Raw genomic sequence first — 25,055 nt, forward strand, 5'->3', positions numbered from 1 at the left:
AATCTTTATTCTAGGTTCTTCTGATTGCACAACATTTAGAGACACAGGGGAGAGTGGAGCTTAACTCCCTGATTCTTGAAGCACTGATTTGACCACAATGGCTTGTTGTCCCAAATGCAATGACCATTTTTTTGTTGTACTTTTTGTGACTTATTCACATGTGGTCAGACAGGTGTCGCTTTAGCCACATCTGTGAGTGGGTGGGGCTGCTCTACTCCTACTGGGACCACATTCTTGTAGGGTGTTCCTTTTTGTTCCAACACCCACTCTAATGGGAAAGAAGTATTTATATTTTTCTGAGTAGTTCTGATCAGGATGACACATTGCCTTGAGTCAGGACCTCCAGTCACTTCAGGATGAATGTGGGAGATGTTTTTCCTCTAATATTTTGATGTTACAATAGCCCATTTGGATGGAGGATCTGAAAGTCACACCTGGTTTCATAGTGCAGGTATGATGGGAGTTTCCTAAGCCAGGTTTCTCTCAAGGTCACCTGCATCTGAAACATTCATAAAGGTGAAGAAATAGGAAGCTATTACTACCAGTTTGGGAGTGAAACTTATGGTTTGGCCAAGAAGCCCTTGTAATACTATCTTGTTCAGATTCTTTAAGCAGGATAAGGCCAGAGGTAAAAAGAGAGTTTCATTATACAATAATCACTGTTTGTTCTTGGTTGGCATAGTTTTGTTTTGTTTTTTTAAGGAACTTTAAAATAGTGACTGAAATGGAAAAATTCAGACCTGATCTGAGACAGTAACCACTTCTTATAAAATATCATGTTTTCAGATCGGTGAATTTAATCCCCAACTGCAAAAGATTATTGACATTTTGGATTCCATTAAAGAAAAGGTAAAATTAATTCCTGTTGACTAATGACTAATATATTCACTGTTTTCAGCTGAGTTCTCTTACCTCCTTTTAAAAATGTAGGCCTGAGATGGCATGTGTGCTGCCTTCTTTGGAGCAGGTTGGAGCAACCTTGACCAATAGAGCAGAAGTAATCTGTCACCATTTATCTCCTGAAATCTATTTATGCATAATTAATTTCTGTTATTGGAATTTTACAAAATAAGCCTTTAGCTGCAACACATTTTAAAGCCACTTATATGAAAACGAATCTTGTTCTCAAATAAAGCTAAGCGATGCCCGACTTCCTCTAAATTTTTTAGATTAAGGCAGAGTCTCTTTTTAAAATACAAAAGGCAGCACTAAATAATTCCATGAATGAATAAATTCCAGTGAAATTATATTTCATTGGATATATGCTTTTCAGGTCTCTGGAAAGTTTTCCCATTGTAATCTGTGACATTCTCTTTTCTGCCCCAGGGGAAACAAACTCGATTCACGGATTTTGACCCAGTATGTCTGCTTCCTCCATCCTGGGATTACTGGACTTACCCTGGGTCTCTTACAGTCCCACCTCTTTTTGAGAGTGTCACGTGGATCATTTTAAAACAACCGATAAGTATCAGCTCTCAACAGGTACACCACTTCTCTGGGATCATCTGATCCCTTAGAGGAGCGATTTTCAACCTTTTCATCTCATGACACACATAAACTAATTACTAAAATTCTGCAACACCCCCAAAAATATATTTTTTGACAATCTGACAAAAATAATTAGGTGTAATTTTGATTCATTCACACAGGATGGCTATTGTTGTGTTGGATGTTGTCATTTTATTATTTGACAATCTAAGGGAAAAGAAGTCAGTGCCCCTGACTAAGTTGTCAGGTATTACATGTTTTAAAGATTCTTGTGGCACACCAGTTGAAAATCACTGCCCTAGAGGAAACTGGGCTGATTTTTTTTTTTTTAATTCCTGCTCTAATTTCTGCTATGCTATGAAGCCTGTGCTTTCCCCTTATTAATTAAATGGTGGTTGCACCAGATGAGATTTACGTCCTGTTCTTTTTTGACCTTCTGGGATTTGGTGATTCCTTCCCCACCTCTCAGAGATGCCATGTCCATGGGCATACTGGGGAGGTGAGGCACCTCACTGAAGGCATCACTGTTTGCTTCTGCTTCCTTTTGTTTGGCCTAGAATATAAAGGGGCTGATATAAAAGAAAAATCAGGAGAGATGCTGCTCTTAAAAGGTGGCATTCTCCTTTTGACTTCAGTCCCTCGACCTGCCCCTCCTACAGGTTTCACATTCAGAACATAGATAGTGAGAACAGCCTCAGATGTGGGTGCCTGCTGAGTGTAAGAAGAAGTCTATGTGATTTTTTGCCTTTTGTTGACATAGCTTTTGTGGGGTTGCCTTAGGAGCATTAAGCATTTGCTAAGAGGCTGTTGGTAGCCCCTTGTGCTCTTCTTGTGAAAACACTTTCCCACTCACTTTTCTGATAAGTCTGCAGGCTCAGGATGCCTTTGCCCAGAGGCTCTGCTCAGGGGCTGGGAACCCTGTGACTGACCCACCTGACAGGTAGATGCTATGTATCCTGGGATGCTGTGCTTAGTATGTTTTATTTTTTTCCCTTTTTGAATTACATGTGCAAAACCTTAGCAAGAACATAGTATAGTAGTTTTTGCAGCTAATAAAGCTCTTCTGTTTGGGGCTGGCCCACCTGCCTACCTGTCTATTTCCCCCCAAAGACTAGAGCTAATTGATCTTTACCAAGGAAATGTGAGGGACTTTACCCTTGTGTGAGGAACACGTGCAAATTCTGTTGACTTTGTCTTTAGGATAAAAGCTGAATGATACCTGGGACATACTTAATTAAACATTTTACAAAGGTGTGGATAGAAATCCAGAGTTTGACTGACACAAAAATTCCTGTGAATTTATTGCATTACTAAGAAAGTGAGTTGTGTAATGAGAATAATGACCTGTCACGGAGTCAGTGGCCTTACTAATGGATTTTAACTTATCCCCTTCGTGTGCCAAATTGTTTACTTTCACAATTCAGTGTTAAATTTGAACAGTTAGAGAAATAGTAAGAGTTAAAACATTATAATATCAAGGCAGTAACAGTAAAGGAGTCATGTTTTTTCTGATATTTCAAGGGTATCTTTATTCCTTAAAGCCACTTAGAAAATAGCTTTTTAAAAATCCACCTGTGATTTGAAAGAGATATATCAAAATATATTTTTGTTTCTTAAAATGCATAAAGTTAACCTAATCAAGAATAACTTTTTGCAAGTTTTGAAATTATGGTTGCCTGGCTGTGGATTCACTACTGTATCTTTTTTGAGGCTCAATTAATTAATGTTAATTATAATTTGGTTTTTGTACAATACAGTATATAAAATAATAGCTGAATTTTAGTTTTAGTGTGATTGATAATTCCCTTTCAAGCATTCACTTAAACCTACAGTAGCAGAAACCCTTTCAGACATTTTTATTTGTAACCAGATTGAAATGATTATCTGAATAATAATCCAAATTATTACAATATGATGTTATAGTGATTTTAAGACAAGAATAAAGGAAAAGATAAAACAATATAAGAATAAAAGATTGAACTTTTAAAAGTTCAATCCCAGTTTTAACCATGAGAAAAACATCAGACAAAGCCCAATTAAGGAACATTCTGCAAAATACCTGATCAGTACTCCTCAAAACTGTCAATGTCATCAGAAAACAAGGGAAGTCTGAGAAATTGTCATAATAAAGAAATGCTCAGGGACACATGACTACTAAGTGTAATGCCTTTTCCTGGTGAGATCCTGGAGCAGAGAAAGACATTAGGTACAAACAAAGGAAATCTGAATAAAGGATGAACTAAGGATAAGATTAATATCGGTTCATTAATTTTGAAAATGTACTATACTAATATAAGATGGTAATAATAGAATAAATTGAGTGTGAGGTGTATGAGAAAACTTTGCACTACTATCTTTGCAATAATTATGTAAATCTAAAACTGTTCTAAAAAATACATTTAAAAATCCAAAACACGAGAGGGTTGATAAGATTTTTCAGTTGCCAGGCTCTTTTATATAAAATAAAATGAAGATGTCTTTTGTGCATGCCGCTGACCTAAGAAATACTTTCCAGAACATGACTTTTAATCTTGATGATGGCAGCTCTTTATTTTTGAAGTTGATGGAAAATATAATTTTTTAAGTTTTTAAAATATTTATTTTTAGAGAGAGGGGAAGGGATGGAGAAAGAGAGGGAGAGAAATATCAGTGTGTGGTTGCCTCTCACGTGCCCCTACTGGGGACCTGGCCCACAACCCAGGCAAGTGCCCTGACTGGGAATCCAACAAGCAACACTTTGCTTCGCAGGACGGCACTCAATCCACTGAGCCACATCAACCAAGGCATTTTTTTTTTATTTTTTAATCCAACCATAAATCTTCTTTCTAGTAAGTTGGTGCCAGTTTTTTTCCCATTGCTCTTTTTTGTCAAGTCACTGTTTGACCTAATGGGCAGATTCTATGGTTTTCTTTTTCTTTTTCTTGATGCAAGACCATTTTTCTCCCCAGAGTCACTTACTGAAATGCTTGATTTAACTGCCAGGCCACAGAACAGGTACTCTGTTTTCTGACACTTTGGGTAACAGATCTTTCATTTTCTTCGGCAGGCTAACTTTTCTTGTCAAGTCTCTTTGGGGTTATCCTAAATTATCTACATTGGCTTATTCATCTGCTGAAATTCAATGTGCAAGATACTTGGCTTTAATTCTAGGTTTCTTTTTTTAAATTCTTTTTTTGTTGTTGTGATATTATTTGCATATAACAACATTCATGAATTTCACTGTGTAGTGGATGGTTGTGGTTATTGTATATTACTGTGCAATAAAGCAACCACTACTACTACAATCAAGTTAAAGAATACTTCCCTGGCCAAAAGGGTTTCCTCATACCTCTTTACACTCCATTCACCCATGGCCTTGGAACACTATTGAGATACTGTCACTAGAATTTTATTCAAGTAGAGTCATACAGATATACACTTCTGTGTTGATTTCTTTTACTCAGTATGGTGTTTTAAAGATTCACCCGATGTATTTATTTTTGTTACTAATATTCTATGGTACGAATATCACCATAACTCTTTTTTTTAAAAAATCGGTTTACCGCTTGATGGACATTATGGTAGCTTTTAGTTTGGAGGTGTTATGAATGTAGCTATCCATATTTATGTGTTAGGAATAATTGACATACACACTTTCTGTGAACACATTTTTATGTCTTGTGGCAATACCTAGGACTGTCATTACTAGGTAAACTCACGTTTGATTTTATAAGGCACTGCCATACTGTCATTTTTTCCCAAAGACATTTTTTTTATTGTTCAATTACAGTTGTCCCCATTTTACCTGATTACTTTCCCCCACCCAACCCACCCACACCTTCCACATTCAATCCTCCCCCTGTCCCTATTTTCATTGTCCATGGGTCCTTTATACATGTTCCTTGGTGACCCTGTTATCCCCCTCCCCCAATCCCTAGTTACTGTCAGATTGTTCTTTATTTCCAAGTCTCTGGTTCTATTTTGCTTGCTTGTTTGTTTTGTTGATTAGGTTCCACTTATAGGTGAGATTATATGGTATTTGTTTTTCACTGCCTGGCTTTTTTCACTTAGCATAATGCTCTCCAGTTCCATCCATGCTGTTGAGAAGGGTATGACTCCTTTCTTTCTACTTTGTAGTATTCCATTGTGTAAATGTACCACAGTTTTTTGATCCACTCATTTCCTGATGGGCACTTAGGATTCTTCCAACACTTGGCTATTGTAAATTGAGCTGCTATGAACATTGGGGTGCATAGATTGTTTCAAATTGGTGTTTCAGGGTTCTTAGGATATAATCCCAACAGTGGAATTGCCAGGTCAAAAGGCAGTTACATCTTTGGTTTCTTGAGGAAATTTCACACTGTTTTCCACAGTGGCTGCACCAATCTTCACTCCCAACAACAGTGCACTAGGATTCCCTTTTCTCCACATCCTCTCTAATACTTATTGTTTCTTGATTTGTTTATGATGGTCATTCTGACCGCTGTGAAGTGGTATTTCATTGTGGTTTTAATTTGCATCTCTCTGCTGGCTTCTGATACTGAGCATCCTTTCCTATGTCTGGGGCCTCTGTATGTCCTCCTTAGAGAAGTATCTGTTCAAGTCCTTTGACCATTTTTTAATTGGATTGTTTGTCTTCCTGGTGTGGAGTCATGTGAGTTATTTACATATTTTGGAGATCAAACCCTTGTCTGAGGTATCATTGGCAAATATGTTTTCCCATACGGTTGGTTCCCTTTTCATTTTATTGCTGTTTTCTTTAGGTGTGCAGAAGCTTTTTATTTTGATGAGATCCCATTTGTTTATTCTTTCCTTTATGTCCCTTGCTCTAGGAAACGTTGGGGAAAATATTGCTGCGTGGAATATCTGAAATTTTCCTGCCTGTGTTTTTCTCTAGGACTTTTATGGTGTTATGGTTTATGTTTAAGTCTTTTATCAACCTTGAATTTATTTTTGTGTATGGTGTAAGTTTGTGATCGAGTTTCATATTTTTGCATGTAGCTGTCCAGATCCCCCAACACCATTTCTTGAAGAGGCTATTTTTACTCCATTTTGTGCTTCTTTTCCCTTTGTTGAATATTAATTGACCACAGAGGCATGATTTATTTCTGGGCTTTCTATTCTCTTCCATTGATCTATGTGTCTATTCTTATGCCAGTACCAGACTGTTTTGATTACCGTGGCCTTGTAATACAGTTTGATATCATATATTGCAATCCCTTTTACTTTGTCCTTCTTTCTCAAAATTGCTGAGGCTATTCAGGGTCATTTATGGTTCCATATAAATTTTAGAAGTGTTTGTTCTTTATCTATGAAATATGTCATTGGTATTTTGATAGTGATTGCCTTGAATCTATAGATTGCTTTGGGTTGTATGGACATTTTGATGATGTTAATTCTTCCAATCCATGAATACAGTATATGCTTCCATTTACTTGAGTCTTCCTTAATTTCTTTATTCAGTGTTCTGTAGTTTTCTGAGTACAGATCCTTTTTTACCTCCTTGGTTAAGTTTATTCCTAGGTACTTTATTTTTCTTGTTACTATAGCAAATGGGATTTTTTTCCCTGACATCTGTTTCTGATATTTCATTGTTGGTATACAAAAATGCCTTCAATTTCTGAATATTGACTTTGTATTCTGCTGCTTTGCCAAATTCACTTATTAGGTTGAGTAGTTTTTTGGTGAGTCTACAGGGTTTTCCATGTACACTATCATGTCATCTACAAACAATGACAGTTTTAAATCCCTCTTTCCAGTTTGGATGCCTTTTATTTCTTTTTCTTGATTGATATCTGTGGCTAGGACTTCCAATACTATGTTTAATAGAAGTGGTGAAAGCAGACACACTTGTCTTGATCTTACTTTTAGGTTTCGCCCATTGAGTATAATGTTGGTTATAGGTTTCTCCTATATGTCCTTTATTATGTTGAGATATGCTCTCTCTACTTCCACTTTGATGATTTTTTTTCATATATGGGTGCTGTACCTTATCAAATGTTTTTTCTGTATCTATGATATGATCATGTGATTTTGCCTTTCCTTTTGTTTATGTGATGTATTGTGTTTTTTGGATTGTGAATACTGTACCATCCTTGCATGACTGGGATGAATCCCACTTCATTATGGTGTATGATCTTTTTACTGTATTGCTGGATCCAGTTTGCCTATATTTTGTTGAGGATTTTAGCATCTATGTTCATAGAAGTATTGGCCTATAGTTTTCTTTCTTTGTTATGTCTTTGGTTTTGGGATCAGGATGATGGTGGCCTCCTAAAAAGAGTACGGGAGTCTTCCCTCTTCTTGGATTTCTTGGAATAGTTTGAGAAAGATCAGGGTTAACTCTTTCTTAAACATTTGGTAAAATTCTCCTGTGAAATTGCCTGGTCCAGGGCTCTTGTGTGCTGGGAGTTTTTTGATTACTGCTTCAATTTTACTAACTCTTCTTGGTCTGTTCAGGCTTTCTGCTTCTTCTTCTTTTAGTTTGGGAAGATTATATGTTTCTGGAAATTTGTCAATGTCACCCAGTTTTTCAAATTTCTTGGCATACAGTTGTTCATTGTAATTCCTTACAATCCTCTGGATTTCTGTGGTATCAGTTGTAATTTCTCCTCTTTCATTTCTGATTTTATTTACTTGGGTCCTCTCTCTTTTTTTCTTGATAAGTCTGGTTAAAGGCTTGTCCATTTTGTTTATCTTTTCAAAGAACCAGCTCCTGGATTTATTGATCCTTACAATTGTTCTTTTAGTCTCTATGTCATTTAATTCTGTTCTGATCATGATTATTTCATTCCTTCTACTCCCTCTGGGCTTTGTTTGTTGTTGTTCCTCCACTTCTTGTAGATGTGGGGTTAGGTGTTTATTTGAAATTTTTCTGTGTTTTTTAGGTAGGCCTGTATCGCTATGAACTTCCCTCTCAGAACTGCCTTCACTTTGTCCAATCGGTTTTGGACTGTAATGTGTTGTTTTCATTTGTTTCCAGAAGCTTCTTGATTTCTTCCTTGATCTTATTATTAACCCATTCATTTTTAATATAATGCTATTCAGTATCCATGAGTTCGAATGTTTTAGTTTTTTCCTTGAGGTTGGTTTCTTTTTTCAAACCCTTGTGGTCCAAGAAAATGCTTGATATGATTTCAATTTTCTTGAATTTGTATAGGCATGTTTTGTGTCCTATCATGTGATCTGTCTTTGAAAATGTTTCATGTGCATTTGAAAAGAATATATTTTGCTTCTTTGGGATGAAAGGATCTCTATAATATCAGTTAAGTCCATTTGATCTAGGACACTGTTCAGTGCCACAATATCATTGTTGATAGTTTGTTTGGTAGATCTATCCATTTTTGAAAGTGGGGTGTCAAGACCCCCTACTATAATTGTGTTGCTGTCAATATCTTTATTGAAGTCCTCCAAGATTTTCCTTATATATCTGGGTGCTCCTATGTTGGGTGCATATATGTTTACAATATTTATGTCTTCTTGATAGATTCTTCCCTTGAGTATTATGAAGTCTTCTTCTGGGTCTCTTTTTCTGGCCTTTGTTTGAAGTCTGTTTTGTCTGATATAAGTATTGCTATCACAGCTTTTTTTTTTTTTCTATCCATTTGTTTGGAATATGTTTTCCAACCCTTCACTTTCAGTCTGTGTAGGTCTTTTGTTCTGAGGTGGGTCTGTTGTAGATAGTTTATGTGTGGGTCATGTTTTCTTATCCATTCAGCTATCCTATGTCTTTTGATTGGAGCATGTAATCCATTTACATTTGTGGTTTATTGATATGTATTTATTCATTTTTCCCCTTTGTACCTGTTTCTTCTCTCTCTCTTGCTCTTTTTCTTTATTTTCTTAAGCATATCTTGTAATGCTGGTTTGTTGGAGGGGTATTCTTTTAGCCTTCTTTTGTCTAGGAAACTCCTTATTTCACCTTCCATTTTAATTGAGAGTATTGCTGGGTAGAATACTCTTGGTTGCAGGCCTTTGCTTTTTGTTACTTGGAATATTTCTTTCAACTCCCTTCTGGCTTGTGTTTTGGTTGAGAAGTCAGCCACTAGCTTTATCAAGAGCTCCCTTATATGTTACTTCCTATGTCTCCCTTGCTGCCTTTAAGATTTTCTCTTTTTCTTTGGATTTTGCCATTTTAATTATGATTAAGTAATTTAAGTATGATTTAAGTATGATTAAGATTTAAGTGTGATTAAGTGTTTCTTGGTGTTGGCCTGTTTGGGTTCATCCTGATTGGCACCCTATGTACTTCCTGGACTTGTATGACCTTTTGTCTCATCAAATTAGGGAAGTTTTCCATCATTACTTTTTCAAATAGATTTTCTATCCCTTGCTCCTCTTCTTCTCTTGGTATCCCTATTATATGGATATTATTACATTTCATATTATCCTGCAGTTCCCTTAACCCCTCTTCATTCTGTTTGTGTCTTCTTTTCTTTTCTTTCTCTTTCTAGGAATTTTTTTTTCAACTTTGTCCGCCAGCTCACTAATCCAATCCTCTGCGTCATTGAGCCTGCCTTTGATTCCTTCTACTGTGTTCTTCAATTCAGAAATTGTATTCTTCATTTCCTCATGGCTCTTGTTGACAGTTTGTATGTACTTTTTCATGCTGATGTAGTTCGCAATAAGTTCCTTGTAGCTTCCCTGTAGTTTTTGGTGATTTTTACTGAGCCCATTGAGCCTTTTTGTAACCATTGTTTTGAACCCAATATCTGATAGTTGACTTGCCTCTATTTCATTTAGCACTGTTTCTGAGAATTCCTGCTTTTTATTTGGATTGGGAGTTGTTTCTTTGCCTTCCCATTTTTGGGGAGATTCTTCTTGCTTGCCTCTTCTTCTTAAATTGATCTGTTTTGACTCCCTGAGTTTGTGGTGTGAAGTTCTATGGTAGGGGACCTATGTGATTCAGTGGTGTAGTCTTCTTGATCTCCTGAACTTTATGCTCTTGAGATGCATTTTATACCATTTATGTTGGCTTTCTGGATGTAATTGGGTTTTGATTATTGTTGAGTTACTCTTTGGTGGATCCTTCCTTCCAGCTGATTGACTGAGGGTCACTCTGCCCACCATGTCTTGTATGTTCTTGTGCACGTGCTGCCAGAAGAAAACCCACAAAGCCCAGGAAACAAACACACACCCATAAAAATAACTCCCTCTCTCAATCCCACTATCAACAGCAAATGAACCAGTATTAATAAGGGTGTAAAGAGATTAAGACTATTATAAGAAAGGAGAGCAAATATGAGATGACCTACTGAAAGAAAAATGATTTTGAGAGGATAGAGGGAGGAGCATGAATAAGAGTTGGGAATCAGAGCAATGCAAAGAGATAAAGTAAAATTTGTATCATAAATAAAAAAGAGAATGAAGAAGGTAGTTTGGAGTAAGAGGAGAGAAGTATATAGTATTAGGTTTAAACAGATATTAAAATAATATAGAGTGATAGAAAGAAAAAGGAAGGAAAAAATTAAATAAATAATAAAAATATAGGAGCCTTATTGCAGAGAAAGATCCACCACAACACTATCAACAACAAATGAGGTAAAATTAATATAGGTGGGATGGGAATAACAGAGAAAAAATAAAGAAAGAAAAGCTTAAGAGATGTTGGAGGAATGGAAAGTGATTTTGAGATGAGATAGGGAGAGGGGAGTACTGAATGAGGAATGAAAACCAGGCTAAGACAAAGAAAAATTAAAATTTGAGATGAAAAGGAAAAATAAAAAAGGAGAAAAAAGGAAAAACGGCAGGATGAAAGAAAAAAAGAAGAAAGAAAAAACAGGCCAGGCAGGGCAAAATTAAAATTTGAGATGAAAAAAAGAGCAGGAGAAGGAAACAATAAAATTTGATATTGAAATACAAAATTAGTGAAGATCTAGAGATAAAATTGAAAAAAATGCAACAACAACTACCCTATCTACAACCAATGTGCAAAGATTGCTAAAGGTTGAGAGAAAATGCAGGTATTTTAAGAGTGGGAAAAAGGATATGAGATGACCATTGACAAGAAAATGGTGTTGAGAGGCTGGATGGGGGACAAATAGTAAGAGTGTGTAATGGAAACATGTTGTAGCAAGAGAGAAAACAAAATTTAAAGTGAAAATGATGAGGGGAAAGGAGAAGGTAAAATAGAGTAATAGGAAGGGAGAGGCAAAATATATGAATTGAAATAAACTGTACTATAAAATCTAGTGACTTAATATGCAGAAACTTGAAGGACAAGAAATGAATGTTAAAAAGCTATGCAGGAGAGAAAATGTCGCAAATCATGGAGAAGACCACAGTGGATTTCATCTTGGTAGCATCTAGTATTTACTACCCTTTATTATTTCTGGATCTGCCTGTGGTGATGTCAGATGTTGGCCCCATCTGAGACATCCAGGAGTCTACTGTCTGTGGCTGTCTCCTTCAGTTGTTAATCTAGTCATACTGCACTCAGCAGTCAGGCTTCTACCACAGGGTAGGGCAGAATATCTCCTGGGGGAGGGGCTATTGCTTCCCCTCAGGCTGCTGCCATGGAGGGCAGGGGGCTCTGCCTGAACAAGTAGTCTGCTACCCTTATGAGGGATGACTTGGTACTGGGATCCTGGAGTCTATTCTCTCAACTCTCTCCCCAAAGCCTCTATCCCCAGTCTCTCTTCAGCCTTCTCTAGCCCACTCTGTCCCCACCTTTGCTGGAGCCCTGGGTAAGTGGCTGCAAATGAAAATTTGTGTATTGTCCCTTTAAACGTCTCTTTGCATCTCCAGCCATCAGTCTCTGGCAGAGAGCAACCCTGCCACTTTTCACCACTGGATGTTATCTGTATACTTTTTGGGCTCTGATGGTCTAGGCTGGGGATCCCAGCCTAGGGTTTAGATCCCACACTTCTCAGGGAGATCCAACCAGCTGCTTAAGTATCCCTCCAGTGCTGCTGCCTGTGGGTGCCCAGCCAGCCCTCTCAAGTCTCCACTGTACTCCTTTATAGTCAGTTACTTCTGAAGATGACTCTTCTGTCTGTTCGAGGTTATAAGGGTTCTCTCTCACTGTTGTTCAGTTGTTTGTTCCAAGTGATTTCTCCACAATATAGTTATAATTCCAGATTGGTCCTGGGAGGAGGTTAGTGTGACCTCTATTCACTCCTCCACCATCTTGGGGCTCCCCATATTGTCTTCTAAAGGGCTGTTTCTTCTTCTATCCTTAGTAGTAATGAGATTTCTAGTTGGTTCACATACTTATCAGCATTTGGTATTGTCCATCTTTAACTTGAATCATTCTAGTATGTCTGTGTGATTTTAATATGCATGGATCTGATGACTAGTGATGTTGAGCACTTTTTCATATGCTTATTGGCTATGTATATAATCTCTTGTGAAGTATCTGTTCAAATCATTTGCTCATTTTAAAATTGGGTTGTGTGTCATTTCATTTTTGAATTGCAAGAGCTCTTTGTACAATCTGGATAAAAACCCCCTTTTTCTTTTTTTTTAATGGTGTGCTTCATAATTTTTATTTCTTTATGGTACAATATAACATTTAAGTTTTGTAATAAAGGATGAGTTGGGCGGTGCTTCTCAAATTGCATTATGGAAAGAAGTCACTTGGAAACCCTGTTCAATGAAGATATGCCGATTTTGATTCAGCAGTTGGGGACAGGTGCTAAAGTTATACATTTCTTTTCTTTTTTTAAGTTATGTTATTGTTTTTCAATTACAGTTGTCTGCATTTACCCCCTGTCACTCCCCCACCACCCCAGCCATCCCTACCTCCCTCCCTTGCTTCCACCCCTCACCCCCTTGGTTTTGTCCATGTGTCCTTTATAGTTGTTCCTGAAAACCCTTCCGCACTTCCCCCCATTATCCCCTCCCACCTCCCCTCTGGTTACTGTCAGATTGTTCTTAATTTCAATGTCTCTGGCTATATTTTGCTGACTTGTTTGTTTTGTTGATTAGGTTCCAGTTAAAGGTGAGATCATATGGTATTTGTCCCTCACTGCCTGGCTTATTTCACTTAGCATAATGCTCTCCAGTTCCATCCATGCTGTTGCAAAGGGTAGGAGCTCCTTCTTTCTCTCTGCTGCATAGAATTCCATTGTGTAAATGTACCATAGTTTTTTGATCCATTCGTTTACTGATGGGCACTTAGGTTGCTTCCAGCACTTGGCTATTGTAAATTGTGCTGCTATGAACATTGGGGTGCATAGGTTCTTTTGGATTGGTGTTTCAGGGTTCTTAGGATATAATCCCAGCAGAGCAATTGCTGGGTCAAAAGGTAGTTCCATTTTTAGTTTTCTGGAAAAATCCCCTTTTCAATACATGTTTTTGTAAACATTTTTTCACAGCCTGTGGATTGCTTTTTTTTTTTTACTACATTTTTTGAAGAGGAAATGTTCTTCATTTTAATTAAATCCATTCTATCAACTTATCTTTTATAGTTTGTGCAAAATAACTCTGTTTAAGAAGTTTTTGCCTAACTATATATGACAAAATATTTTTTCTACATTACTTTTAGCTTTTACATTTAAGTCTTTGATTATTTATGAGTTAAATTTTATGTATGCTGTACCTCATTCTCTCTTTCTTTTCATTCTGATATTCTAATTACACCTATTTAACCTTATAATATCATCCCTTAAGCTCTATTGAGATTTTTTAATCTCTGTTCTTCACTGTGGATAATTTCTGTCTATATGTATTCAAGTTCATTTGCTTTCCTCTGGCATATCAATATGACTGTTAAGTGTATCGAGTGAACTTTTTGTTTTAAAAATTATATTTTTAGTTCTAAAATTTCTGTTTTGTTTTATTTTGTTATTTCTGTTCTCTGCTGAGACTTCCCATTACTCTGCTGAGATATCTCATGCATTAAAAAAGATGCTTTGCTTAATTTCAAATAGCAAATTTAACACCCTTGTAAGTTTCAAATTTCATTCATCTTGGGTCTGACTCTGTTCATTTTTCTTTCTTTGAGAATGTGTTCCATTTTCTTTATGTTGAGTGATTTTTTATTGTATTCTATGTATTATGAACATTAAGATATAGAGATTCTGGATTCTGTTATTTTTCTCTGATGAGTATTGTCTCCTTGGTGTTAGCACATAATTTTCTTGGCTAGGCTTGAACTGCAAATTTTTTTTTTCTTGTGCTGCAGCTCTTGCATCAGTTCAGCCCTGACTGTTTGTGGGTATAGAGTTGGAGATCGCTCTCTGGCTCATTTTTTTGTAAAACAGGTGTCCCCATTGCAGACTCCACCCAGCTCCTGGTGATAAACTGAATAGACAGGAACTCACTGTACAGCTCCCACCACTCCTTCCCGTGAGTGTGAACACCCCTGAGTCCCTGTATTTGTGTTTCTGCTGCAGTTCCAGCAGCCAGTTGCTTTTGCACCACATCTGGTTTTAGAGTTGTTTTCTGCATGGAGGTTGTCTGCAGGATCTTAGTCCAGCATATCTGGAAGCAAAACTCCTAATGTCCTCTTTTAAGAGTAAAATTTTATATTTCATATTAGTAATAATTAATGACCTAAGAATGTTTTTCTTTACTTCTGCATCTTTAGACTAGTTGTGAAATGAGGAAAGAATTCATCCGCTTGAACATTAATTTTGACTCAATATATAAAATTCTGTATGATTAGCTTTGAAATTAAATTTCCAAACTACAGGAGGCAGTATAAGTTAACTCTAAAATTATTTAATAATTGCTAATTCATGCAAGATATACAAAGAGGTGTTAAAAAGTGACCCTTGTCCTCCAGTAGTTTATAATCTAACAGAACAGATAAAAGAAATGCATAAAAACTGTGACAACATGGCTGTTCCCGGTACTAGAAGAGAACATGGGTATATGGGAGGTACAGAAGGGGCAAGATGATTTTTCATTGGAGAAATCAGGAAAAAACTTCATGAAAGACCTGATATGTTGGCTGGTTAGAAGATGACTATAGACTGGGGGGAGTCAGGAAAAAGGGGAATTTCAAGAAGAAACAGCAGGAAAGGGAAAGTGGTGAATCTATACCTGAGGTTCTCAAACTTCAGTGCCTGCAAGAATGACCTAGGAAAGTTTGTCAGAATGTCGATCCTTGGGCCTCAGCAGAGATTCTGATTCAGAAGTTCTGGGAGATGATCTAGGTACCTGAATTTTGTTTTTCCATTTAACAATATTTATTAAGTACTTACAATATGCCAGTCATACTACCGATTGCTAAATTAAAGAGTACAATAAAACAAGAGAGATGTGGCCCATTACTTCAAGTTACATGTGCCTTTCTTCCATTCTTCCTTATTATTGCTTGTCGTCACTCATGAACCCATTCAGATTCTATCTGTAGTTTCTTTATCAGTCTTAGTTCTTGCCTTATCTACTATTCTATCTTCGCTCTATTTTTTCTTCAAAACACATATTTTCATCCAGAAAGGAAAAACAAAATAATAAAAATCAAAACATACAAAAAAATTCTAATCCACAAATCTCAAATTGAACCAATCATTTCTCTAAAATAAACCAATGCTCTTTTTCTCAGTCATATGGTTTCCTAAATTACTGCAAAGTACATTGCACATGAGAAGTACAAGTTTTACTTAGGAAGTGGTCAGCTAGTCTCAATTTTCCTTGCACATACTAGTAATCACTACAGTACCTGTTACCATGTCATAAACTTTCCAACACTAACAAAATTAAACATTTTTAAGAAATACGTTTTTGGGGACCTGGCTGGTGTGGCTCAGTGGATTGAATGCCAGCCTGTGAACCAAAGAGTCACTGGTTCAATTCCCAGTCAGGGCACATTCATGGGCTGCAGGCCAAGTCCCTAGTTGGTTATTTAATATTATTCAACAAGATCTACTTACTATAATAAACACTAAAGTAATAATAAATAAATAGTATTGCAATTGAACGATAGATCTTAAAAGATCATTATTTAAATATAACAAAAGTGTTTACCTGGAAAATTTATTAATCAACTGACAAGCTAAAAGAAATAAGTAGTTAAATTATTGAAGTGGTTCAATATTTGGTTAATGTAAAAATTTGATATTGTTAAAAATTTTGATAATGTAAAAAATGATAGCTTTCTTTCTTTTTTTTTTTGGCTTAAAACAACAGAAATTTATTCTTTTAGAGTCTGGAGGCCAGAAATCCAATATCAAGGTGTCAGCAAGGCCGTGCTCTCTCTGCAGGCTGCAGGGAAGAATGCTTCCTTGCCTATTCCAGCTTCTGATGGCTCCTGGCCATCCTTGGCTTGTCCTTCTCCTGCATCACTGCAGTCTCTGTCTCCATCTTCACATGGTCTTCTTCTGCTCTGTGTCTCTCTATCTTCTCCTCTTCTTTTTTTTAAATATATTTATTGATTATGCTATTACAGTTGTCCCATTTCCGCCCCCCTCACTCCACTCCATCCTGCCCACCCCCTCCCTCCCACATTCCCCCCGCCATAGTTCATGTCCATGGGTCATACTTATAAGTTCTTTGGCTTCTACATTTCCTACACTATTCTTACCCTCCCCCTGTCTATTTTTCACCTACCATTTATGCTACTTATTCTCTGTACCTTTTCCCCCTCTCTCCCCCTCCCACTCCCCTGTTGATAACTCTCCATGTGATCTCCATTTCTGTGGCTCTGTTCCTGTTCTAGTTGTTTGCTTAGTTTGCTTTTGTTTTGGTTTTAGGTGTGGTTGTTTATAACTGTGAGTTTGCTGTCATTTTTACTGTTCATATTTTTTATCTTCTTTTTCTTAGGTAACTCCCTGTAACATTTCATATAATAAGGGCTTGGTGATGATGAACTTCCTTAACTTGACCTTATCTGAGAAGCACTTTATCTTCCCTTCCATTCTAAATAATAGCTTTGCTGGATACAGTAATCTTGGATGTAGGCCCTTGCCTTTCATGACTTGGAATACTTCTTGCCAGCCCCTTCTTGCCTGTAAGGTCTCTTGGAGAAATCAGCTGACAGTCTTATGGGAACCCCTTTGTAGGTAACTGTGTCCTTTTCTCTTGCTGCTTCTAAGATTCTCTCCTTCTGTTTCATCTTGGCTAATGTAATTATGATGTGCCTTGGTGTGTTCCTCCTTGGGTACAGCTTCTTTAGGACTCTCTGAGCTTTCCGGACTTCCTGGAAGTCTATTTCCTTTGCCAGATGAGGGAAGTTCTCCTTCATTATTTGTTCAAGTAAGTTTTCAATTTTTTGTTCTTCCTCTTCTCCTTCTGGCACCCATATAATTTGGATGTTAGAACATTTCAAGATGTCCTGGAGGTTCCTAAGCTTCTCCTCATTTTTTTGAATTCTTGTTTCTTCATTCTTTTCTGGTTGGATGTTTCTTTCTTCCTTCTGGTCCACACCATTGATTTGAGTCCCAGTTTCCTTCCCATCACTATTGGTTCCCTGTACATTTTCCTTTGTTTCTCTTAGCATAGGCTTCATTTTTTCATCTAGTTTTCGAACAAATTCAACCAATTCTGTGAGCGTCTTGATAACCAGTGTTTTGAACTGTGCATCTGATAGGTTGGCTATCTCTTCCTCACTTAGTTGTATTTTTCCTGGAGCTTTGAAGTATTCTGTCATTTGGGCCATTTTTTTTTGGGGGGGGTTGTCTGTTACTTTAAGGGGCAGAGCCTTAGGTGTTCACAGGGATGAGGTAAGGCTGGTTGCTGCACTGTGACGCTGTACTTGGGGGACGGGCTGAGAGGGAGCAATGGTGTCCGCTCCACTCTCCACCAGACTCCAATCCTTCACTCCACCACCCACAATCAAACTGGCCCCCCTCCCCCCTCCCCCCCCCACCCCGTGCTGGCTCCCAAGTGGGTGGGCCCCCACACGCCCCAGGCCCCTGTGGGTTTTTCCAACGACCTCTCCCACGAGGCTGGGAGTCTCCCCCACTGCCGCCCCAATCCCCACGGGCGTCCCCAATCAGAGGTTTGAGGCTTCATTTCCCCATGCCGGAGCCCTGGGCCGGCAGCCCGCCTCTCATCCGATTTATCTGTGCGCGAATGTGGGGCCACGGGGCCTGCCAGTGGCCAGACTGCCTGCCCTGTTTGTCCCACACTCCGCCAGTCTAGGTCCCGCCACAGCAACAAGAGTCCTCTCTGCCCCGGCTGCCCGTCTCCGCCCCTCCCACCAGTCTGGATGAACATTTATCCTTTATTTCCTTGGTGTCAGACTTCCTTGCCGTTTGACCCTCCATCAGTTCTGGTTGTGCGAGGAGGCGCACCGTGCCCACCTACACTGCCATCTTGGTTCTCGATGGTACCTGAATTTTTAAAATCACCCAAAGTCTTTTCATTCAGGTGTTCAGGGACCACCTGTCACCAACGTGGCTGAGAGTGGGACATGTGTATGGAAGTGACAGGAGGTAATCTGGGTTAGTTGGAACTGGGTGGTATAGATGCTCAGAAGCCATGGTAATAAGTTTGTTTTGGGTGCCTTTATGGAGGTAGAAATGTCAGTTATTTCAGAGTTATACTTTGAGATATTTATACCTGAAATGATATGATATTTGGAATTTACATCAAAATAATACAGTTGGGCAGGCAGGAGGTAGAGAGGGAATGGGTGAGAGTGTGGATGATGTTAACTTGGCCATGTGTGGATAGGTAGTTGTTAAAGCTGGTGATGGGTTCATCATGCTTTATTATTCTACCTTTGTGCATGTTTGAAAGTTTTCATAATAAAAAGTAAATAAAAAGAGATTGGGGAAAAATGGGGGAAAAGGAAAGAACAGACAAAGTTAGAGATGCACTAAGGTGCTGTGGCTTGTTTGCCAGATGGCTTGTCTGCAAACCTTCCTTGCTGTCCTTCAAGTTTCTCATCTTTAAGTGGGGATAACAGTACATTATTGACAGGGTTGTTTGGGGGATTAAGTGAGATAATGTAATGTAAAGCACTTAGCACAGTGCCTGTCCCACCATGTTCCATAGTAGAGCTTATTTTTATTATGATTCAACTTTGGCAGACATTTGAGCACCAGAGTGACACAAATCTATTTACAAAGCACTAGAAAAAAGTACAGAAGTAACGCTTGCTTGAGTGTGGTTGGTACCACACTCATGTCTCATATGAAATGGACAACTATTTCAACATTTTACCTGAAATGTCATATGGTGTGCTTGAGTGTGACATCATTATATTACAGAATTACATGCTTATGGCTTTGTAATAAAAGAGGGGTGTTACTTGTGCCAGACCCTGTATTTCTGTTTACTGGGGTTACTACACAAGGAAATGAAAATTGCAGTATTGAGCCAAAGGAAATAGCAAAACAGGTCACACCCACCTGAGCCTCCAGGCTCACCTGGGGAGGCCCCTGCCCAGAGCCAGGTGAATACAGAGTCAGGAGTCAGCTTTAGTGACAGAGGGGTACATTTTTTTACCTGAACAAATTCAGGGCACTGAAGGGATGAAATTGTTAGGGACTGGCCAAGGTGTGCATTTTGAGGCCAGGGCAGTGGCAGGGGACACCTGTGCCATTAAGGGGCACGTAGGAGATCGTGGCCACTTAACTTGGAGGTTCGGATATGCAGACAACAAAAACCCGGAGTCATAGGTGAATAGCTAAGTGCTTTATTAAGTGAGAGCAAAGCAAAAGCAAGAATCAAGGTCATACATCAGCAGATGAGAAATCACCAACACCCTAACATAGACGCTGGAGAATCTCAGAGACAGCATTCGGGGTCCAACTGGGAAAGTTCAGAGCAAAGCATCCTTTTCTTGGGTGAGATTCCAAAGTCGCACTTTGGGAGCTATGGTTAAATATGTTTTAGACAAAAGTGGCTATGCGCCAAAGGCCTTGTGTGACTTAACTAACCAACAGGTCCCTCTGGGAGAAGGGCCAGTTCTCCCTGGGAGACAGCACGCCTATATTTCATTCTTACAATAAAGGTCATGGCTCGGGCATAAACAGGGAGGATTCTTAATGTCCCTTTAGCCCATCAGCACCAGAGCTGAGAGAAGCAAATCTGAACAGGGACTGGCAAATGCAGGGCCTACCTCACTGGGCTAAGTAAGTGGGAGGCAGATCCAGAGTCAGGAAGGGAAGGGGTTTGATGGGACATCAAGACAGGTTCAGGAAGTCTTACCAAAATGAGCAACCAGATCAGAGAAAGTTCTGTCTAGAGTAAGTTCCAGCCTGAGACCCATGAGGCTAATGTATCGGAGAGGTAGGGATCCATGGTCAGTTTGCAGGGGGGTAAGAAGCAGGAAGGGGGAATTTTGAGAGACTCTTCAGTTTCCCTGGGAGGCTGGTTGTGCTCTGTGAGGCCAGTGAGGCAGTGCCCTGATTTGGAACTCTGGATTCCTGCACAGCTTTCCATCTGGAATGGCTGCTCCACACAGACCAGGGTTACTGGGTTCTGCACTAAGCTGGGGGAGTCTTCCTTGTGGCCTCTGCTGCTTGACTTTTCTAAGAATAACCTGTCTCCTCTGGCTTTAGCTCAATGGTTTGGTCTAATGAATCACGAATGATAGCAAGTTGTAAATGCTTGTCTTATCCTTCCCAAACCTACACACTTTTAAAGGATGCCTCAAAATATCACTTGTGGAAATGCACAGCTGCTTGTGCATAACCTAAATTTACCTCCACAAAGTGAGGTTATAAGCTGCCTTTTACATGAAGGACCCTCTCTGCCTCTTGCCTCCCAGACTGGCAAGTGCTCTGCGAGAAATGGTTTAGGTTCATGATGATGATGGGAACCTAACTGATGGGTCCTGGTCTGAATTTGCTTGACTTAGTGATTAAGTGACTAGTAAAGCTTAAAGAATAGAGGCTGTCATTCTCAGTAATTTAATGATTTGTTTCCACTCAAAACAGCAAAACAAATACCAAAACATTACTTGTATTAACTGGCAATATATTTTTGGTGGACATTTCTTTTAATATTTATTTATTTTTAGAGAGAGGGGAAGGGAGGGAGAAAAAGAGGGAGAGAAACATCGAAGTGAGAGAGAAACATCCATCAGCTGCCTCTCACATACAGCCCAATGGGGGACCAAATCTGCAACCCAAACATGTGCCTTGACTGGGAATCAAAGCAGTGCAGTGGCCTTTCACTCTACAGGATGATACCCAAACAATGAGCCACGCTGACCAGAGCTTGGTGAACATTTTTAAGACAGTAAAGTTACTCAAGACATTTACCCTATCTTTATTTTATTGCCGTAGACCTATGCTAAATCTTAAATAATATTAAACATGCTTATAATACAAAACTTTTCAGAAATTAAAAAGAGTGATAATGATTTATATTTATTGATATGCAAAGATGTATATGCACAGGGTGGGGCAAAAGTAGGTTTACAGTTGTTCTTATGGAAAATAATGGAATAATTAATAATACAAGAATAAACTTTGTAAAAAAAGAATAAACTTTGTGTTTAACATACTCATAATTGTAAACCTACTTTTTCATACCCCATATATAGAAAAAATAAGGTTTCAAGAGAACATTTTTGTTAAGCTCATTTTTTGTAATAAAACATCTCAAATATGTGTGTATTTATACATAGAAAAATACTTTATAATGTTAACAGTGGTTATATCTTGTGATGTGGTTACTAGTAATTTCTATTTTTTTCTTGATATGTGAATATTGTATGAAGTTTGTAAGGTAAGTAAGTTTTATGTAATGAGAAAAACTAATCCCTTTTGGTGAGAAATATGTGTATGCCACTTAAATTGTGCTTAAACATTATCAGAGGTTAAAAGGCCTTAGGCTTTTTCCACAGATAGTTGTTTACAAGGCACAAATATGTTGAAAACAAGCAACATTTCCTAGGTAAGGGAAAATAATACTTAAAAATCAAAATGTTCCAGGATGAACATGGTTCTTGTGAAAATTGGGCCTGTGTGATACCGGGGAGCTTGCAAGTGTTCAGTGTGATTCCAAGAGCTGAAGATAGCCCCTGAGGTGACCTAATCCAAGGCTTCACTTTATGCTGAAGCCAAGGTCACATAGGTTGTGGCAGAACCGGACCTGGGTCCTTGCTCAGAAAGCCTGAGGCCTGTTCCACTGTCCCATTCTGCCTTTGAGGTGACACTCTCTGATTTCTGGATATGTACATTTTAAACACTCCAAATGTTTCCTCTCATGACTTTGCTCTTCAAACAAAGAATGCTGATATACTTAATTTTTGAAGCCATATGTATTTGTAGAATGGTGAGAATTTAGCAAAAGATTTGCTTTATTGGGCATGACCTATAACTTAGAAAATTTTCATTGCAATGCTTAGTTCCTGGTAGAGAGAAGGTGATGTTTCTCAGCTTTCTGCGCAGGTCACTGCACTAACACTGCTCACCTTGTATGTTGACACAGTCTTCTCTTCCCACTGACAGCTGTGCACATTCCGTACCCTCCTCTGCACCGCAGAGGGCGAAGCAGCCACCTTCTTGCTGAGCAATCACCGTCCTCTGCAGCCTCTGAAGGGCCGACAAGTGAGGGCCTCATTCCACTAAATACTGTTGCCAGTGCACCACCCCAAACATGCCTGCGGAGAGAAAACACAACCAATCAGGACAGAAAAATCCCTACTGATGGTTCTTCCCTAGAATTCTAGTTTGCAGGTACCATTGTGCTATCAGCCTCAGGAACACCAAGAAAATCAGATCCGTTTAATCAAACCGACTTGACTTGTCCATCTCGGATTTGCACTGTTGGGTCTTCAAGCAGGAAAGACTGTGTCACGTGTGTTAAAACCCATGAAATGGTTCCAAAAACTATGGTATATTCACACAATGGAATTCTACGCAGCAGAGAGAAAGAAGGAGCTTATACCCTTTGCAACAGCATGGATGAAACTGGAGAGCATTATGCTAAGTGAAATAAGCCAGGAAGTGAGGGACAAATACCATATGATCTCACCTTTAACTGGAACATAAGCAATAGAAGGAAAAAGCAAACAAAATATAACCAGAGTCATTGAAGTTAAGAACAATCTAACAATAGCCAGGGCGGGGGTGGGGGGTGGGGGCGGGGACAGTGGGTAGAGGGGATTACAGGAACTACTATAAAGGACACATGGACAAAACCAAGGGGGAGGGTGGAGAGGGGGGAGGGAGGTGGGTTCAGCTGGGGTGGGGTGGAGGGATGGGGAGAAAAGGCATACAACTGTAATTGAATAACAATAAAAACAAAAAAAAAGAATAGACAAAAAAAAAAAAACAAAAAAAAAAAACCCATGAAATGTGTGTTCTTCAGCCCGAGGGAAAACATGCTGGCATGGCAAACCTTAGAATGTATGAAATATTTTCCCTTGTTGTATAGACCAAATCAATCATGTCTCTGTGCTATTTGTGAAAAACTTAAATTCATTTCCAGAATGATAGAATTGGGACACCTTTTTCTAAATGAGTGATTTTGTTAATGTCTTGATATCATTCCAGTTCATAAAAAGTTGATAATGTTTCCAATTTTAAAAAGGATTTGGTTTTGATTATGTTGCTGATTCATGATGCCTTTGGGAAAATGAACAATATGACAGTTGTTGGGAGTGGCGGTGCAATATAACCACTTCCTGTATGTACTCCATGCTCAGCAATAGCCCACACAGTTTCGATGAAGAATTCCTCAGGATATAAGTTGCTGTTTAAACTTGAATGAATTGTTGCACATCATATTCACTGATGATGTTAATGATAAACTGGCTAAGGACTGAGGAGATGCAGTGCTGGCCAACTCAGGGCAAGAAGTCCTTTGAAAGGAGCAGCTCACAGACACAGTACAAGCTGCTGAGACATGTGATGCATGGCCCACTCTGCCCTGCATTTTGTCCACAGAGCATGGCCAGTCTCTGCAGCTCATTCTTCTGTCGATGGCTGGGCAAACTTACCTGAGTCTTAGATAAATGTACAGACTGTCCATAAACCCACCCATTTCTGGGGCAAAACCATCTCCCCTTAACCATGTCCTTTAGTCTTTAAGTAATTTTGCAAGGTGGCTCTTGATGTTCACTTTAACTTATTACTCTGGTATATTTGTATTTGTTTTGGGTGAAGGAGGATGGGGTGGGAGTATCTCTTTTCTCTCTTTGGTATAAGGAATAACATTATTCATTAACTTAGTAACCACACAGGAGACTTAGCCACATGCTGTCATGTTCTGAGAGAAGTTTTACCAAGTTTCCTTGATTTTTGGTGATTTGTTTAAGACACCTCTCTTCTTCTGGGTGTAGATTTTGTCATTGAAAATATTCTGTGATAGACTTCCTGGCAGGGTAACTGAGTGTCAGCAAATTGTGTAATAATGATGCATGTGGTTGTAAAAGACAGGCTCCTAGACACTGAGGCTGACGGCTTAGTCACTATGATTCTTACCCTCCCCAACCCCCCACCCCAGTATCCAGCTTGAGACCTTGCAGAGAATTCTAATGATGTAGTAAATACCTAATGAATCAATTATTTTTTCTAATTTTATTTTATCTTCAGTAATTCTCTTACTGTTTGGGATCAATGTCCCCTAAGTTAATGTAACAAGTAAAATGTAAGCTATCTCTTGAAAATGGTTTCTTCTTAAAGGAATACTTATTAAATCTACTTGTGTAACCAGCCATTCTAATGGTTTTAAAAATACCAATGGGAAGGTGCTTCTTTAGTTTAGAAAGACATGTTGTAAAGTATCCTAGTTTG

General features: G+C 38.6%; 1 protein-coding gene across 3 annotated transcripts in view; it reads left to right on the forward strand.

The window, feature by feature from the left end:
• LOC112320763 (carbonic anhydrase 13) overlaps positions 1–23,375 on the forward strand; it is a 38,721-nt gene extending 15,346 nt beyond the window's left edge. The window contains exons 5-7 of one of the 3 annotated variants that reach the window (XM_024578262.3): positions 787–849; positions 1,327–1,482; positions 22,767–23,375. In XM_024578262.3, the coding sequence (XP_024434030.1) occupies positions 787–849; positions 1,327–1,482; positions 22,767–22,886 (339 nt within the window). In that variant the 3' untranslated portion in view covers positions 22,887–23,375. The remainder of the gene's footprint in view (positions 1–786; positions 850–1,326; positions 1,483–22,766) is intronic. The other 2 variants (XM_053929504.1, XM_045186098.2) reach the window with 2 other exon arrangements.
• Positions 23,376–25,055: the final 1,680 nt, after the last annotated feature.

This window comes from Desmodus rotundus, chromosome 8 (assembly GCF_022682495.2).
Source record: "Desmodus rotundus isolate HL8 chromosome 8, HLdesRot8A.1, whole genome shotgun sequence".
In the NCBI taxonomy this organism is placed as follows: Eukaryota; Metazoa; Chordata; class Mammalia; order Chiroptera; family Phyllostomidae; genus Desmodus; species Desmodus rotundus.